The 19463-nt window shown below is 46.9% G+C and overlaps 1 protein-coding gene across 1 annotated transcript; it reads right to left on the bottom strand.

The window, feature by feature from the left end:
* Positions 1 to 8396: 8396 nt before the first annotated feature.
* Positions 8397 to 15802, bottom strand: LOC125446908 (zinc finger CCCH domain-containing protein 10-like). The gene is made up of 2 exons (XM_048520906.2): positions 15444 to 15802; positions 8397 to 10237 (listed from the first exon to the last, which is right to left on the bottom strand). Exons 1-2 carry the CDS (start codon positions 15506 to 15508, stop codon positions 9253 to 9255), a joined length of 1050 nt encoding a protein of 349 aa, XP_048376863.1. The 5' UTR covers positions 15509 to 15802; the 3' UTR covers positions 8397 to 9252.
* Positions 15803 to 19463: the final 3661 nt, after the last annotated feature.

The following is a 19463-nucleotide window of genomic DNA, read 5'->3' as shown; positions in this document are numbered from 1 at the left end:
GGCAAATTTATTGGCTATCAGCAATTACTGTTGAACTGAATGGGTTGCTCAGCCAGCTCAAAGAGTAAAACAGATTGTTATGGGTCTGGAGTCACATATGGGCCAGCCCAGCTAAATGTTAATCCTTAAAGGGCATTAAGTGAAGCAGGTGAGTTTTCACAACAATTTCCTAATTATCATTATGCTGAATCTATGTTTCATCATGTCATGGCAGGATTCAAAACTAAGCTACCAAAGTATTAGCCTGAGTTTCTTCAATTATCAAACCAATTCCAACATCACTAAGTTATTATCCCCATTAAGGGCCGGACCAGTCAAATAAAGAGGGAAGTAAAGGCATGGATGAGAAAGAGTGACAGTCACATTTTGCACGCTACAAACTGATCACAAGATCAACAATTACACCGTGACAAATATACACTGTTCAAACTCAGGTTTTCATCAAGGCTTTAAGAGACAATTTCAATGAAGGCTTCAAAAAGGACAAATGACATTTCATTGGCTACATTTAATCAAGTTCCTTGCAGCTTGCAATTTTTCTTTGAAAACTGCAATTTTTCAAATGTTTAATTTTATTTCAAACATTACTTTGGATACCAGAAATGTCAGCAAATAGGAATGAGAGCATTTATTTCCCACAGAAAGAATAAGGTAACAGCAACAACTTAATCATTACAGCCAATATGGTAATTTAGCACAGAAATTCCCATTTGGGTGCAATCTAATGGTGGGATACTCCAATTACAAGAAATGCATGGCTACTTCAATATCATAGTCACCTCATACCCCTCCTAACACTCCAGAAAACAAGGGTACTTCTCAATGCAGCATGCACCTTCGAACATTTTAATGGGATTGAGACAGATAACACTGTAAATCCACACAACAGATGTAGCCCAATCTTATTGGTAGTCTATAAAGCATTGCACTGTTCTAATTCAACTATACTATGCTTCAGAAGTGCTAATACAAGAATGGAAGGGAAAATTGACGTTGATGTTCTTCATAAGTTGGTTCTTTTTCTTCCTTCTGTCATGCTTGCGAAGAAGATTCATGGAAATTCCTGCTTCCAAAGTCTGAAAGACAAAACTCTGTTCCCTGTACCTTTCCAAAGGTTTACGGTGAAGTTTACCCTGATTTGACTCTGTTCATATCAAATTTTTGCAAACTGCCAGTTCAGGTCATTCCCCTAGACACTGATACAATCTGAGCTATTTTGAACTGGGCAAGCAAGCCAACAGGTTGACAAAAAATGACAACACTAGATTGTTCAAGGCCATTAATCTGGAGCTCTTTATCTGCATCTCAAAGATTAATCAACATTTTCTTAAGTAAAAATGCATGTGGAAATTAAAAGAAATTAAAACATACAAGGTCTCAACGTACCTTTATGAGACATGCTTGTGATATTACTGTAGCATAGCATGTGATCTGAGGAGTAAACGTCTCAAACTCCATTTTCACCAGGGCCACTTGAAGCATGGTATGCTGATGAAAGTATGTTGTTTGCACCCAAACAGCTTCTTTCTAGTGTAGACACAGAGGTGCTAATGGCTATGATATATGTTTATACAAAAGGAGCTGTAGTAAAGGACTTTTGAATCGTTCAATATCATGTTACCCACGTCTAGTTATGTTACAAGAGTTACCATAAACATTGCCACATCAGCTACCTATACCCCACTGAAGGAAAAGCCTACATCAGGGTGACAAATTACTATACACTTAAATGAATGGGGTCGATACAAATGGTGAAGCTCTGAACAACTGAGACAGTTAACCCAAGGACGAAATATAATGCAAGAAACATGGGGAGAAAACTGATTGGCGTTTCAATTTAATGTTCTCACCATTACATCATAATTCTGGGTAAACCATTCTGGTCACTAAATTAAACAAATTCTCCATGGTTCCTCAGAGATAGTAAGAAGTGCAGATGCTGGAACTCAGACCCGAAATGTCAGCTTTCCCGCTCCTCTGATGCTGCCTGGCCAGCTGTGTTCCTCCAGCTCCACACTGTGTTACCTCCATGGTTCCTGTTTAGTTGACTTCTATGTCCAGGTACTTGCGCTATATATTCTCACCCTAATGAGCATTTTATTGACTAGTTATATTAGTAACATCTGATGGTGAGGCAAGGGGAAAGGTTGAGGAGAGTCCTTCATGGTAACCTCAGCTGGTATTGGAATTGATACCACACTGTTAGCATCATTCACCAGCCGCCCAGCCATGAGTTAACTGATGCTCTTAATGACACTCTGACCGGGCAATGTTGTTCACAGCACCCGACTGGTCTCGTATACATGGACCTCTTTCTTGTCATCATCGTTGGTTGATTCGTGGTCCCCATTCATGTATATATGGAATGATTCTGTGAGGGTTTGAGATTAGCAGTAAGATTTGCACCTCACCATTGCCAGATAATGACCATCTCCAATAAGAGACAATCAAACCACTGCCCCTTGACATTCAATGGTGTTATCATTATTGAATTTCCACCCCCACACACTCCCCATCTTGTGGGTTATCATTGCCCAGAAATTCAACTGGACTCACCACATAAACACAGTGGCTTTAACAGCAGGTCACAGACTAGGAATACTGTGGGGAGTAACTCACCTCCTGACTCCCCAAAGCCTGTCCACCATTTACAAGGCACAAGTCATGAGTGTGATGGAATGCACCCCACTTAACTGGATAAGTGCAGCTCCATCAACACTCAAGAAGTTTGACACCATCAGGACAAAGTAGCCCGTTTGATTGATACTACATTCACAAGCATTCACTCCCTCCACCACCAACGCTCAGTAGCAGCAGTGTGTATTATCTACAAGATGCACTGAAGAAATTCACTTAGGTTCTGTCTCAGAATCTTTTCAAACCCACAACCACTTCCCTCGAGAAGGACAAGGGCAGCAGATATATGGGAACACCACCCCCTGCAAATTCCCCTCCAAGTCATTTATCATCCTGACTTGGAAACATTTCGCTGTTCTTGCAGTAACTGAGTGAAATTCCTCAAACTTCCTCCCTGAGGGTATTGTGTCTCTAATCTCAGCACACGGACTGCAGTGGTTCACGAAGGCAGCTCAGCACCACCATCTCAAGGGCAGCTAGGGGGTAGCAAATAAATGTTGACTCAATCAGCGACACCCACATCCCACAAACAAATTTAAATAAAACGCGGAGGCCATTACAGTGCAGACATTTCAATGTATCCTTTAATCGGGACAACCAGTTACGACAAAGAGGCCATAAGTGAGGATCCCAGATTTCAGTGAGTCTTTGGGGCTGAACTTCCTGTCAATCCCAATTGCGGTTGGTGAGTGAAGGGAGCAGACTGTGTGAAGTGGGGTTTGCAGCATCAGCTGGCTGTGACTCACATACAGGGTCAGCGTGTGAGCTCAGCTAATGGCAAAGAACAGGGTCCAACCTGGGTCAGAGAAATGGCCTCTGATGAATGAAGAATCTTAAAGAGGAAGACAGATCCAGCTAGAAAACAGGAAAGAGTGGCTCTCCAAAAGATCTTGGTCTTTTCTTTCTGCTGATGAGACCAGCATCCCTCCATTGGCCTAGCTCACAAATTTTTTTTGCAACATAACAAAGTGTGGGGCTGGATGAACACAGCAGGCCAAGCAGCATCTTAGGAGCACAAAAGCTGATGTTTTGGGTCTAGACCCTTCATCAGAAAAGGGTCTCGGCCTGAAACGTCAGCTTTTGTGCTCCTAAGATGCTGCTTGGCCTGCTGTGTTCATCCAGCTCCACACTTTGTTACCTCGGATTCTCCAGCATCCGACACAACACAGAATTACATCCAACATTCATGCAAATCACTACTGGGTACAAGCAAATATTGATCATTCGCAAGACAGGGCATTCTTGTAGCTACAAATTCAAATCAATTGCAACACCATGAAGATTTAAAAGGTAGAAGCAGTCAAGTTTTTTAAAATATTGCCATTTGAGAAATGTTAACTTTGCACGGCTGATTCTGGGAGAATCTATGTTCCCTAGGGAGCTCTCAATTCAGTGGCTTCTGCATCGACCCTGTATGAGCAAGATGGTGGCAGAAGGGTTTATCGCAGGATTAGTCATCCCAAAGCCCGGGACACCAGTTCAAATCCCACTAGAGTAGAAGTTAAATTCAATTACTAAAATTTGAAATATAAAGCTAGCTTCAGTAATGAATCTCAACTATTGGTGCAAAAACCCACTTGGTCCCTTCGGGAAGGAAATCTGCCATCCCTACCCAAACTTACCAACATATAACTTGAGCAATGTGGTTGACTCTGAAATGGCCAAGTGAATCACTATTGTAGAGTCGTACAAAACGAAAAAACAGACCCTTTGGTCCAATGAGTCCATGCCAACCATGTTCCCAAAGTAAACTAGTCCCACTTGCCTGCACTTGGCTCAGAGCTGTCCAACCATTCCCTATTCATGTACTTATCTGAATGTCTTTTTCATGTTGTAACTCTCCCTGCATCCACCACTTCTTCGGAAGTTCATTGCACACCTGAACCTCTGTGTAAAAAAAAATTGTCTCTCATGTCTTTTGTAAATCTCTCTCCTCTCACCTCAAAAATATATCCATTAGTCTTGAAATCTCCCACCCTAGGGAAGAGACACCTGCTATTTACCTAATCTATACTCCTCATAATTTTATAAATCTCTATAAAGTCACCCCTCCGCCTCCTACGCACCAGTCAAAAAAGTCCCAGCCGACCCGCCTCTCCTTATAAGTCAAGCACTTCATCCCCAGCAACATCCTGTTAATTCTCTTCTGAAACCTCTCCAGCTTAATAATATTCAAATGTAATTGCAACAAAATCAGTGACACCCACAAAATAATTTGTTCCTTTAATTAACAAAAATATTTTGCCAAAACAACTCACATAGGTGTGCAAACAAAAATAAAACTAAATCAAGAGATGGTAGGAACTGCAGAAGCGTCGAGGCCCGAGTAATCTGCTTTCCTGCTCCTCTGCTGCTGCTTGGCCTGCTGTGTTCATCCAGCTGTACACCTTGTTATCTAAAACAAAATCAACCTGTTCGAACAAATTATGACAAGATACTTTGGGGCATGTGGGACTTGAACCTCCTGGGGGCACTATTACTGCTTTATAGACTGTAGATAAACACACTGAAGGGACATACAGTGAAAATAATGCTACCACAGACTTGCTGTGCAGGTGTCTTTAAAAGTGCAACCAATATTTTATCGTGTGGTCAGTTAGTACTAATTTAAGTTACTACCATTCCTTCATGCTCCCTAAAGACTAATGGAAGTAGTTAGTCCATTATGATGTTTATGGAAAGCAAAGGAAACAGACCAACTGACACCTAATGTACCAATTACTCCTTGTGAACATCAGTAAATCAGCAAACCGAAGAGCCACTGGATAAAACTCAGGAGCAGGAACCCTCTTGGAGTTTCTCCTAATCCAGGACATTAGACCAGATGTCTCTCTTTCAGCTACTAGAGGCTAGGTGCTGGCATGGACTGTTAATATTCTGAACTTTTCATTTCTTTATCTTTCTAACTTATTCCTGTGATCTGTAATACTGGGCTTATTATTTCTTTCCTTTTCTAACTACCCCCTCAAGAATTTGTTATTAAGAATCTGTACCTGGGTACCTTTGTAATGTGGAGACTTGTAAACTTTTCATTGTACTCATTTGAGTACGTGACCATAAAACTAACTCAACTCAATTCTGATATGGTATCTAATTGCCAGTGTGACAACGAGCAAATTCAGCACAGACTGGTGATCTTACCTGGGTCCTTTTTGGTCCATAGAATTCAGTCACTTGCTCAACAGCGTTACCATACTTGCCCAGGAAGCCGTGAGAGATTGTATCGAAAACAAATTCCGACATTTGTAGGAGTCTGTTTTCTTCTAACTCAGACAGGAGCAAAACAGTCATGTGAGGTGGCTTGCACCTGACTGTAACCCTTTCACTGCAATTGTTTGCCAAAGCACCTTCCAAATAATTATATTTACATTGAAATGGCGGCCCAGTTCATTTGAGCTACCAGACACTGTGCACACCAGCCTCTCTGGACATAGTAAATGGCTTTCTTTCTGTCTCAAGACACCGATATTACATCTGTTGCTGGTAGTACTCTGAGCCAATACAGCTCCTGAAAGCAGATAATGCTCACGTTCAGGTGGTCTTAAATAGCCAGGGTGGGATTGAAAAAACACTAAAACCCAAGCAGATGACCCGATTCAAGGTATTATCTTATATGTCAAGGGGGCAGAGTTGGTAAAGGGTTTCAGCCAAAGCCACAGCCACAAGGAGATACTGCACCCAGTGAAGCACAACATGGGTTGGCAGTGTGCAGTAGAATTTGTTTAGTGGACAAACCACCTGGAGTGAAGTTGTAGTACGCTGGGTCAAACTAAGCAAGTGGAGTTGTGAGTATATACTATTGCTCAAGACGATAAGAAACAGGGACAGAAGTAGGCTGTTCAGCGCTCGAAGCATGCTCTGCCATTCAATAGGGTCATGGTTGGTCTGACATTCCTCACATCTCCTTCTCTGTAACTTGTGATTCCCTGACCGATCAAGAATCTTTCTCAGCCTCAGCTCTCTGTGGCAAGGAATTCTGAAGACTCTCAACATCCTTCTCATCTCAGTCTTAAATTGGCACTTCCTAATTCTGGCACTGTGCCCTCTAGTTCTGGACTCTCCCATGAGGAGTACATTCTCTTAGCATTTACCTTGTCAAGCCCCTTAAGAATTTTACATGTTTCAATGTTAACACATCTCATTCTTCTAAAGTCCAGCGAGTAGAGTCCCAACCTGTTTAGTCTTTGGTCAGAAAACAATCCCTCCATAGCAGGGAACAGCCGTGTGACATTCTCTGAACTGCCTTCAACAAAATTATATTTCCTGATATAAGGGTATCAAAACTGCTCACAGTACTTCAGATGTGGTCTCTCCAGCACCTTGTACAGTTGCACTAAGATTTCCTTACTTTTATTCCAAATCGCTTGAAATAAGGGTCAACATTCCATTGTCTTCCTGATTACCTGCTGCCCCTTTGTGCTCCCTGCACAAGCACTTTCAAGTCCCTTTATGTTGCAGCTTTTTTTACATTTAAATGATATTTGTTCTCCATTCCAAGACGAACAAGTCTGCAATTTGCCAGGTTATACTATATTTGCCAACATTGCACCATTTAGTTAACATCTCCCTACAAACTGTTTGTATCCTTCTTGCAACTTGCCTTTCCACATAATTGTGTTGTCTGTAAACTTGATTACAGTACATTAACTTCCTTCCTCCACAACATTTATTGTAAACAGTTGTAGTCCCAGCACTGATCCTATTGGAACCTGACTGGTCACACATCACCAACCTGAAAAACAACCCCTTATCCTCACTTGATTCAGAGATAGAAGGAACTGCCAATGCTGGAGAATCTGAGGTAACAAGGTGTAGAGCTGGATGAACACAGCAGGTCAAGCAGCTTCAGAGAAGCAGGAAAGCTGATGTTTCGGGTCTGGACCCTTCTTCAGACATGGCAATTTCTGAAGCTTTCCTGCTCCTCTGATGCTGCCTGGCCTTATTATCCCTTATCCTCACTTGCTGTTTCCTGCCCACATTTCTTTCGTGACACTGACGGTACTTAATTACTCCCCCATATTCTTTAGTATTAGTGGGATATTTGAAGTATCTTCCACAATAAAGACTGATACAAAATGTCTGCTCAACTCCTCCACCCAAAACCAACTCCACAGATTCAGCTGTTAAGTGGCCTCTGTTCACTTTGATCTCTCGCTCTTTCTTATAAAGCTCTTATTGTCAGTTCAATATTCATCATTAGTTGGCCTCGTAGTTTGCTTTCTCTCTATTAAATTTTTGAATCCACCTTTGCAGGCTTCTGAACTTATCCCAGTCTTTGGGGATGTCGTTGACCTTGGTCACCTTATATACCATGTTTTCAAGTTAACACACTCCTTAGCTTCCTTGATTAGTTCTGGTTGGTTCGTCCCTCCCTTTAGATCTTTCCTCCTTGCTGCAATATATTTTTGCTGAGTCATGAATAACCTCCTTCAATGCCTGCCACTACGGTCATTTCCGCTAATCTACCCGCCCAAATCACATTAGGTAACTCTATTCTCATTACACTGGAACTTCCTTTACTTTAGTTTTAGTGGGTTAATAACAGGTTTCCACATCCAGTGGAAATTGGTTTGTTTTGTCACTGATAATTGGAGTTCAAGGTACCTTACAAGGAGGAGACTCCTTGCTTACACAACAGTGTAACAAATACCAAGCAAATAAAACCTGCAGCTAATTGGTACAGCCAAACCAGACAACTGCCTTGTCTACCCCCACAATGGTCTAAAAGTTAGGTGTATCAATTAAGACACTGAGAAAAATAACTTTTAAAGCAAATTACAAGATTTATTTGAAGAAGGAGGGATGTTTAAGCCATGTGGGCAAAAGTCACAGACAGCTTTTTTGTGGGTGAGGCTCTTACTAGCCTTTTGCAAAATTTACAAAGTCATCTCCCAAATCCTGAAATTTGGGGCTCACTTTTACAATTGAATCCTCTAAAGTGATGGAATATATAAATGGAAATTTCAGAGAAAAGTCTCAGTCAAAGCCTTCCACAAATGCTCAAGGAGAACAAACACTCTGCACCTTAAACTGTACTGAACTTGTTTTAAATTAAATATAAAAGCTTGACAGAGGAACTCCTCTCTCGGAAGCTGGGTGCCAAAGATTACACTGGAACTTAAATCTTCGAAGCCACAGGTTAGAGTGATGGAGCTGGACATGCAGAATTTTCAAAAATGGGACAGGAAATACGCAAACTCGGCACATCCATCATATTGCATGGAATACTGGCTCGTCAGCCAGCCCTGGTGATATGGAGAGCTGTGGATGTCAGGATACTGAGCCAAGATATTGCTCTATCTCTCTCTCTGCCAGCTGCTTTCAACAGCATCTAGCTCAATGGCGTGACCAATGGGTACTCTATTTGCAGGACCAAACCACCATCAAACCAAGGAGAGATTAGGCAAATCTTGCGGCAACGAATGTGTAGTTTTCAATTCCTTACCCCCGCTGCAAACATCAGAAGTTACTAAGACCAGGAATCAAATGCGAAATGACTGGCAGACTGGAATGCTATGTATCTGTCATGAGAATCAAAGTTTGCAATTAAGCCAACTGGATAAAACGGAACGTCACAAGGAGCTGGGAGCAGATCCCTTTGCGATACGAGCCGTTTCAGTGGGGGATCGGGGTAATCCCCATGCTCTGAGAGGCCAGGGCGTAGCTGACCATTGGCGTCGTGGCGTGGCTCATCGTTATGCCGGGGATGGGCTGTGTGATGGAGACGGTGACCGCCGTCATGGAAACGGGTGTGGCTGCCATGCCCTGGGCGATGGTCTGGGCCAAGGCGAGCTCGGGTGTGAGGTGAGGGCCGGGTGGAGGGGGAGGGGCGGCGCTGGCTGGGGGTCCGGCACTGGCGGGCACGGGCAGGTCCTGACGGGGTTGCAGGGCCTGGCTGCTCAGCGAGTTGTGAGCTTGCACGATGCTGTGGTTGTAGGCGGTGACGGCGGCCACGGTGGGTGGCGCTACCAGCTGCTCGGCGGCAGTGCTGGTCAGGGTCACCACCTTGGGCTGGCTGCGGTAGTGGGCATTCTGCTCCAGGAGAATCTCGTTGGTGGCCATCAAGTTTGACGCGTGCTTCTTGAGCTCCTCGACCCTCTTGCGCAGCATCAGGTTCTCCTCCTCCAGGTAACGGTAGTCGGCCGCGAAGGGACGGGAAACACCAAGGTCGAACACATCAGGCCGCATGCTCTCTACCCAGCGCCTCTTCAGGAGGTGGCCATATTCATCATGGACATCTCCGAATGGAGGCGAGGTCTTATCGCGGGGAGCGCTAGCGCCGTCACTCTCGAAGTGGAGGAATTTGCACCTGGAGCCGCGCTGACAGCCGCCATACAAGTGGTCGCGGCAAACTGGCACCTCCCCTTTGCCCAGGGGCATCTCCCCGCTCAGGGTGCCAAGCTCGGACGCCTTGGTAACTTCGGGGTGCTGGAACTTGCAACGCTTGCCCCGTTTGCAGACATTGCGCATGAAATCTCGACAGATGTCGCTCGAGCTGTGGCCCGTCTTGTCGCTGCTGCTGAAGGCATTGTCTTTCTCTGGCATTCTGCTCCTTAAATGCTTATGGTTTTGAAGCGCAGCTGTCTGCAGGCGGGGCAGTCTGAAAACAGAAAGCAAAATATCTTTTCACGCAGAACACTACAAATCAAAAAGGCATTTACGTAGCACTTTGAGAACAGTCTCTTCAAGCTTTTTGTTCAAAAGAACCAGGAGTCCAGCTCAGATTCTCTAAACCATCAAGCCAATTAAGGTGAGGCAGTGACCTCGGCTGAGGTGATTTCTAGGCTACGAAGCTTCCATGCCAGAAGAGTTTGGTTACACGTCTTAAGAGTTGTTGGACAAAGCTTGGGTCATCACAAATGAAAGAGGTTGGCGACTGAAAACTTGGAAAGAAATTGTAAAATTATCTCCATGATGGGAAAAATTGGGGAAAGTTAGTAAAAATTTTAATAAATTGAGACAGGGGTGCCATTTCTTTTGAATCATATCTTAATAATAGTGTATTGGGAAACAGGTTATAGCTTTGGTTTGGTGTTTGTGCTAAGATCTTTCTCCTCTGTATAAAGCATAGCTTGTTTGTTTCTTCATTTGTGTAATAAACTTAAAGAACATCTGAAGCCTTGTGTGAATGTCATTCAGTGACAGATATTTCTGTATTACCAACAGCTGGGATGCATATCACTAGCACCTTTGATTTCCGAGCTGGCTGACGGGCCTCAGTAAACATGCCACTTGAGTGATGGCACATCTGACAGCAATTCCTGGATTACTCCTGGTGCCACATGTTACTGAGAGTAGGCATAGGATGATAAAGCAAATGAATACATGGCTGAGGAGCTGGTGCTGGGGCCAGGGATCTTTGGGATCTCTTCTGGGGCAGAGGTGACCTGTACAAGGAGGACGGGTTGTACCTGAACTGGAGGAGGACCAATATCCTGGTAGGGAGGTATATGGAGCCACACGGGAGGGTGTAAATTAGTCTAGAGGAAATGGGTGAGACCCTAAGCAGTAGTAGGCAAAGAGAAAAGGTTGAGCCTGGTACAGAAGTTAAATAGACAACGCAGGCAGGAGCACAGCAGAGAACAAGGGAAGACTGATGAAATAAACCACATTTATTTTGATGCAAGGGGCCTGGCTGGTAAGGCAGATGAACTCAGGGCATGGATGGGGACATTTGACTGGGATGTCATAGCTATTACAGAAACATGGCTGGCAGCTCAATGTTCCAGGTTATAGGTGCTATAGGAAGGATAGTAAAAGAGGGGGAGTGGCAATTATGATTAAAGAAAACATCACAGCAGTATTTAGAAGTAGAATGAGGTTTATTTCTGGGGGATCATCCAGTGAGGCTATATGGGTGGAACTGAGACATAAGACGTAGATGATCATTTTGATGGAATTGTACCATAGGCCCTCCAGGAGTCAGCGTGAAAACTGAGAAACAAATATGTAGGGAGATCACAAAAAACTATAAGAACAATAGCGCTGTAATATTATGGGAGGTTAACTTTCCAAACAGACTGGGACTGCCATAGAGTTAAGGGCTTGGATTGAGAGGAATTTGTTACATGTGTTCAAGAAAACTTTCTCAATCAATAATATGGATGGCCCTACTAGAGAAGAGGCAAAACTTAATCTCCTCTTGGGAAATAAGGCAGGGCAGGTGACTACAGGAGGGAGCACTATCGGACCAGTGACCATAATCCTATTAGTTTTAAAATAGGTACAGAGAAAGGATAGGCCTGGTCCACAATTTAAAATTCAACATCAGGCAAGGCCAATTTTGTTTATACTAGACAGGAACTTTCAAAAGTTAAATAAAAACCAAAAGAACTGCGGATGCTGTAAATCAGGAAGGGTCACTGGATCTGAAACGTTAACTCTGTTTTCTCCTCCACAGATGCTGCCCCAGACATGCTGAGCTTTTCCAGCAACTTTGTTTTTGTACTTTCAAAAGTTAACTGGGAGAAGCTGTTCATGGATAAAGAGACATCTGGGAAGTGGGAGGATTTCAAAAGTGAGGTCACAAGAGCTCAGGGACAGTATGTTCCTGTTAGTGTGAAGGGGAAAGCTAGCAGGAGTAAGGAACACTGGATGACTAGAGATATTGAGGCTCTGGTTAAAAAATGGAAGCATATGTTAAAGTAAGGACAGCTGGATTAAGTGAATTCCTTGAGGAGTACAGAGAGTGCAGGAGTACAGGGGGTGTAGTTAAGAGGGAAATCAAAGAGGGCAAAACAGGAACATGAGATAGCTTTGGCAAATAAGGTTAAGGAGAATCCATACAGATTCTACAAGAATATCGAGGGAAAAATAGTAACTAAGGAGAATAGTGGGCCCCTTAAAGATTGATGAGGCGATCTGTGTTTGAAACCACAGGAGATGAGACCCTAAATGAATATTTCATGTCAGTATTTGTTGTGAAAAAAGACATGGAAGCTAAGGAACTTGAGGAAATAAACAGGGATGTCTTGAAAAGAATCCACAATACAGAAGAGGTGATCCTAGAGGTCTTAAAACACGTAAAGGTAGATCCATCTCTGGGATGTGACCAAGCATATCCCAGGAGATTGTGGGAAGCTCGGGAAGAAACTGTGGAGCCCTTAGCAGAGATATCTGTATCATCAACAGCCATGGGTGAGGCATTTGGAAACGCAAAGACTGATTAGGGGTAGTCAGAAGGGTTTTGCGTGTGGAAATCATACTTCATAAACTTAATTGAGTTTTTTTTGAAGAGGTGACCAAGAAGATGCCTTAGACTCCCTACAGTGTGGAAACAGGCCATTCAGCCCAACAAGTCCAGACCAAACCTCCAAACAGCATCCCACTCAGATCCATCCCTTTACCTTATCCCTGCATTTCCCTCAGCTAATACACCTACACATCCCAGGATGATATGGGCAATTTAGCATGGCCAATATACCTAACTTGCACATCTTTGGACTGTGGGAGAAACCAGAGAAGCTCACAGATAGGGGAGAATGTGCAAACTCCACACAGTCACCTGAGGGTGGAATTGAACCCAGTTCCTGGCTATGTTAAGCTGCATAGTAGACTGATTAGTAAAGTATCAGATGGAATCCAAGGAGAGTTAGCCAATTGGATATAACATTGGCTTAATGGTAAGAGACAAGGGGCTGTTGTTCAGACTGAAGACCGGTGAGGTTTTGCAAGGATTGGTACTGGGTCCACTATTGTTTATCGCTTGAATAAATGAATCTGCCCGAGAATATAGGAAGCATGGTTTGTAAGTTTGCAGATGATACTTAAAATGTGGTACGGTGGACAGTGAAGGAAATTATCTAAAAGTACAAGGGATCTTGATCAACTGAGCCAATGGCCAAAGAGTAGCAGATGGAACTTAATTTAGAAAAATGAGGTGTTGTACTTTGCTAAGACAGGCCAGGGCAGGACTTCGTTCACAGCAGGACCCTGAAGAGTTGTCAAACAGAGAGACCTAAGGGTGCAGATACATAGATCCTTGGAAGTGATGTCACAGGTAGACAAAAGTGATGAAGGCGGCATTTGGCCTCACCTTTCAGAGCACTTAGTTCAGAAGTTGGGACATGTTAGGACTGTACAAGACACTGGTAAGGTCACATTTGGAGTTTTGCGTACAATTATGATCACCCTGCTATAGGTACGATGTTATTAAACTGAAGGGGTGCAAAAAAGATTTACAAGGAAGTTACTGAGACCGGAGGGTTTGAGTTATAAGGAGAGGCTGGATAGGCTTTTTTCCCTGAACACAAGAGGCTGAAGGGTGACGTTATACAGCATTACAAAATCATGAGGGGCACAGATATGGCGAATAGCCAAGGTCTTTTCCCTAGAGTGGCAGTGTCCAAAACTAGAGGGCATAGGCTTAAGGTGAGAATGAAAAGATTTAAAAGGAACCTGAGGGGTAACTTTTTCAGAGGGTGGCACCTAGATGGAATGAGCTGGCAGAGGAAGGCAGGTACAATTACAACATTTAAAAGACATTTGGGCAGGTACATGAATAGGAAAGGTTTAGAGGGATCTGGGGCAAACAGGACTAGTTCAGTCTAGGATGGTTGGCATGGATGAGTGAATCTGAAGAATCTGTTTCTGTGCTGCACATCTCTATGACACTCTGTCTGTACTGTGCTGTATTGTCAGCCTTCATTTTTATGCCTTAGCCCTGAAACGGGACTTCAATCTAAGACCTTCTGACTCAAAAACTGACACATTTATGGTTCAGTCGTGGTAACGATGGAGTCACCGATTTTTAAGTTCACAAGGAGGCCATTTGTTCTGCCGAGTCCACGCTGTTTCTCCCTGGAGCAATCCAATTGGTACCACTCCCCTATAATTCTGCACCTTTATTCCCTTCAACTGTCTACCTTCAACTTCCTTTTGAAATCATTGTTTCTGATTCTATCAGCCTTTGGAATAGCAAAGTGTAGGTTATAACAACACTTTTTTTTTCTAATTCATTCATAGGATGTGTCATTTCACTATCATAGCTCATGGTTTTTGACAAGGGTAGGGGCCATGGGTTGGAAAGTGCGATCAAAGGAGCCTTAGTGAGCTCTTCATGACGCCCACCGCATCTCGCATCCAAAATTTTAAGTCTTTGTGATGCCCTATTCCTTGTGCCAGCAGCTAATGAAAACTCTTTCCCCGCCCCACCACATCTGAACAAAATCACGTTATCTTGCGCACCTAAAACAAATCTCCCAAAACTCTACTTTTCTCAAGTAAAACAACCGCAGTTCTAGGTTTACCTTTTAAAATCAACCTGTTCAGTGATTCAGTGGCATGCCTCTGGAGCAGTTGGGACCTGAAGCCCAATCTCCTAGATCAGAGGTAGACACACTACCACTGTGCTGGAGAAGCCCTCTGTCCAGCTGTTACAGCATAATCTTGCAACTAACCACCCACCCCACCCCCCATCAAATTACTGACAAACTGGGATGTTTTCTGACAATGTGGTGACGAAGCACATAACTTCACAAGGAAATTGTGATCAACTGTCAAATCTTGGCAGATATTTTGTCCAGATTAAATTATTTCAAAATTGGGAATTTTATACTTTGAAACTATGCTGATTAAAAGGAAGCCAGTCTCTGCTGATGCTGTTAATAACAGTTAATACAAGTTAGTTAAAAAGAACAGAACTGATGCAGATTAAACCAGTGAGCTCCAAGTCTTTCTGCAGGTAGACTCCACGCATTTACTGACAAACATCTCGAGACCTGAGGAAACAAATCTTTTTTTCCAAACGAGAACCTGCAGCAACATGAATAACTTTGGTAACGCGTCAACAAACAAAACAACATTACCTATCAGGCCGGTAACCGAGATCTCTAACCCTCTGCTCATCACCCTCCGACCTCACCTCCTCCATCTCTCTCTAATCCTTTGCCCCTTTCTCCTCCCACCTCCTAACTTGCCCACTGTCCTTCACTCCCTCTCAACTGAGTTCCACTTCTCTCCTTATTCTCCATCTCTCCAGTGCGTCCATTCATCACTCCTTCTCGTCCCTCGCTCATCCCCCACCTCTATGCTCCCACACACACTCTTTCTTTATGTCCCAGTTCCTGTTCACTCTCCACCAACCTCCTCTTTCTACGCACCCCCACTGAGTTCTCTTCCTGCCTCCCACTTGCTCCCCCTCCGTCTTCCACCCATCAAACACTGTGGCTTCCTCTCACCCCGCCTCTTCTCCCATCCCTCCCACTCGCCCCAACCCCCTCCTTCCCTCCCCATTACCCTTTTATCCCTTCCCTACACCCATCTTCTCTCCCCACCCTGTCAAACCCCAATCTCTTTGCTCTCTCATTCTCTATCCTTCTCCTCCATGTCTCACAGCTGCCCACCCCCACCATTCCCTGTCCATATCCCTCTTACTCACTTCTGTACTTCTCCACCCAATCTCCTCCTCCTCTCCATTCCCCTCTGCATCCCCCTCTCCCTTCCCCCTTTCCCTCCCCATCCCTCTTCTTCCAACTCTCTCCTCCCCCATTCAACCTCGCCACTGTCTCATCCCCTATTCCACCCACCATTCTGTCCCTCCACTCTCTCCTTTCCTATCCCTCTCCTCTCTCTCCCTTCATACACTCCCACCACTCTACCTATTTCCTCTTCTCCCTCCACATTTTCCCTATCTCCCACTCTGCCCTGACATTTCTCTCTTCCCTAATTTATTTTTTCTCTCTCTCGTTTTCTCTTTATCTCTCTCTCACTCTCATTCTCCCTCTCTCTCGTTCCCTCTCTCTCACTCCCCTCTCTCTCCCTCATTCTCTCTCTCCCTCCCTCACTCCCCTCGTCCTCTCCCTCACTCACTCCCCTCGTTCTCTCCCTCTCTCTCACACCCTCTCACTCACTCCACTCGTTCTCTCTCTCCCTCTAACTCCCCTCGTTCTCCCTCTATCCCTCATTAACTCCCCTCGTTCTCTCTCCCTATCACTCACGACCCTCGTTCTCTCTCTCCCTCTCCCTCACTCCCCTCGTATTCTCTCTCTCCCTCCCCTCATTCTCTGTTCCTTTCCCTCACTCCCCTTGTTCTCTCCCTCACTCTCCTCGTTCTCTCCCTCTCCCTCACTCCCCTCGTTCTCCCCCTCACCCCCACTCCCCTCGTTCTCCCCCTCAACCCACTCCCCTCGTTCTCCCTCTCACTCGCTCCCCTCGTTCTCCCTCTCACTCGCTCCCCTCGTTCTCCCTCTCACTCGCTCCCCTCGTTCTCACGCTCTCCCCTCGTTCTCTCTCTCCCTCTCACTCGCTCCCCTCGTTCTCTCTCTATCCCTCTCACTCGCTCCCCTCGTTCTCTCTCTATCCCTCTCACTCGCTCCCCTCGTTCTCTCTCTCTCCCTCTCACTCGCTCCCCTCGTTCTCTCTCTCTCCCTCTCACTCGCTCCCCTCGTTCTCCCTCTCTCCCTCTCACTCGCTCCCCTCGTTCTCCCTCTCACTCGCTCCCCTCGTTCTCACGCTCTCCCCTCGTTCTCTCTCTCCCTCTCACTCGCTCCCCTCGTTCTCACGCTCTCCCCTCGTTCTCTCTCTCCCTCTCACTCGCTCCCCTCGTTCTCTCTCTCCCTCTCACTCGCTCCCCTCGTTCTCTCTCTATCCCTCTCACTCGCTCCCCTCGTTCTCTTTCTCTCCCTCACTCGCTCCCCTCGTTCTCACGCTCTCCCTCTCACTCGCTCCCCTCGTTCTCTCTCTCCATCTCACTCGCTCCCCTCGTTCTCTCTCTCCCTCTCACTCGCTCCCCTCGTCCTCTCTCTCTCCCTCTCACTCGCTCCCCTCGTCCTCTCTCTCTCCCTCTCACTCGCTCCCCTCGTCCTCTCTCTCTCCCTCTCACTCGCTCCCCTCGTTCTCTCTCTCTCCCTCTCACTCGCTCCCCTCGTTCTCTCTCTCTCCCTCTCACTCGCTCCCCTCGTCCTCTCTCTCTCCCTCTCACTCGCTCCCCTCGTCCTCACTCTCTCCCTCTCACTCGCTCCCCTCGTCCTCTCTCTCTCCCTCTCACTCGCTCCCCTCGTCCTCTCTCTCTCCCTCTCACTCGCTCCCCTCGTCCTCTCTCTCTCCCTCTCACTCGCTCCCCTCGTCCTCTCTCTCTCCCTCTCACTCGCTCCCCTCGTCCTCTCTCTCTCCCCCCACTCACTCGCTGCCCTCGTCCTCGTTCTCTCTCCCTCACTCCCCTCGTCCTCGTCCTCTCTCTCCCCCACTCACTCGCTCCCCTCGTCCTCGTTCTCTCTCCCTCACTCCCCTCGTCCTCTTACTCTCTCTCCCCCACTCACTCGCTCCCCTCGTCCTCTCTCTCTCCCCCACTCACTCGCTCCCCTCGTCCTCTCTCTCTCCCCCACTCACTCGCTCCCCTCGTCCTCTCTCTCTCCCTCTCACTCGCTCCCCTCGTCCTCTCTCTCTCCCTCTCACTCGCTCCCCTCGTCCTCTCTCTCTCCCTCTCACTCGCTCCCCTCGTCCTCTCTCTCTCCCTCTCACTCGCTCCCCTCGTCCTCTCTCTCTCCCTCTCACTCGCTCCCCTCGTCCTCTCTCTCTCCCTCTCACTCGCTCCCCTCGTCCTCTCTCTCTCCCTCTCACTCGCTCCCCTCGTCCTCTCTCTCTCCCTCTCACTCGCTCCCCTCGTTCTCTCTCTCTCCCTCTCACTCGCTCCCCTCGTTCTCTCTCTCCCCCACTCACTCGCTCCCCTCGTCCTCTCTCTCTCCCCCACTCACTCGCTGCCCTCGTCCTCGTTCTCTCTCCCTCACTCCCCTCGTCCTCGTCCTCTCTCTCCCCCACTCACTCGCTCCCCTCGTCCTCGTTCTCTCTCCCTCGCTCCCCTCGTCCTCTCTCTCTCCCCACTCACTCGCTCCCCTCGTCCTCTCTCTCTCCCCCACTCACTCGCTCCCCTCGTCCTCTCTCTCTCCCCCACTCACTCGCTCCCCTCGTCCTCGTTCTCTCTCCCTCACTCCCCTCGTCCTCGTCCTCTCTCTCCCCCACTCACTCGCTCCCCTCGTCCTCGTTCTCTCTCCCTCACTCCCCTCGTCCTCTTTCTCTCTCTCCCCCACTCACTCGCTCCCCTCGTCCTCTCTCTCTCCCCCACTCACTCGCTCCCCTCGTCCTCTCTCTCTCCCCCACTCACTCGCTCCCCTCGTCCTCTCTCTCTCCCCCACTCACTCGCTCCCCTCGTCCTCTCTCTCTCCCCCACTCACTCGCTCCCCTCGTCCTCTCTCTCTCCCCCCACTCACTCGCTCCCCTCGTCCTCTCTCTCTCCCCCACTCACTCGCTCCCCTCGTCCTCTCTCTCTCCCCCACTCACTCGCTCCCCTCGTCCTCTCTCTCTCCCCCACTCACTCGCTCCCCTCGTCCTCGTCCTCTCTCTCCCCCACTCACTCGCTCCCCTCGTCCTCGTTCTCTCTCCCTCACTCCCCTCGTCCTCTTTCTCTCTCTCCCCCACTCACTCGCTCCCCTCGTCCTCTCTCTCTCCCCCACTCACTCGCTCCCCTCGTCCTCTCTCTCTCCCCCACTCACTCGCTCCCCTCGTCCTCTCTCTCTCCCCCACTCACTCGCTGCCCTCGTCCTCGTTCTCTCTCCCTCACTCCCCTCGTCCTCGTCCTCTCTCTCTCCCCCACTCACTCGCTCCCCTCGTCCTCTCTCTCTCCCCCACTCACTCGCTCCCCTCGTCCTCTCTCTCTCCCCCACTCACTCGCTGCCCTCGTCCTCGTTCTCTCTCCCTCGCTCCCCTCGTCCTCGTTCTCTCTCCCTCGCTCCCCTCGTCCTCTTTCTCTCTCTCCCCCACTCACTCGCTCCCCTCGTCCTCTCTCTCTCCCCCACTCACTCGCTCCCCTCGTCCTCTCTCTCTCCCCCACT

This window comes from Stegostoma tigrinum, chromosome 36 (assembly GCF_030684315.1).
Source record: "Stegostoma tigrinum isolate sSteTig4 chromosome 36, sSteTig4.hap1, whole genome shotgun sequence".
Lineage (NCBI taxonomy): Eukaryota > Metazoa > Chordata > Chondrichthyes > Orectolobiformes > Stegostomatidae > Stegostoma > Stegostoma tigrinum.
The sequence above is the reverse complement of the archived record's forward strand: the minus strand, read 5'-3'. Positions and strand labels throughout refer to the sequence as shown.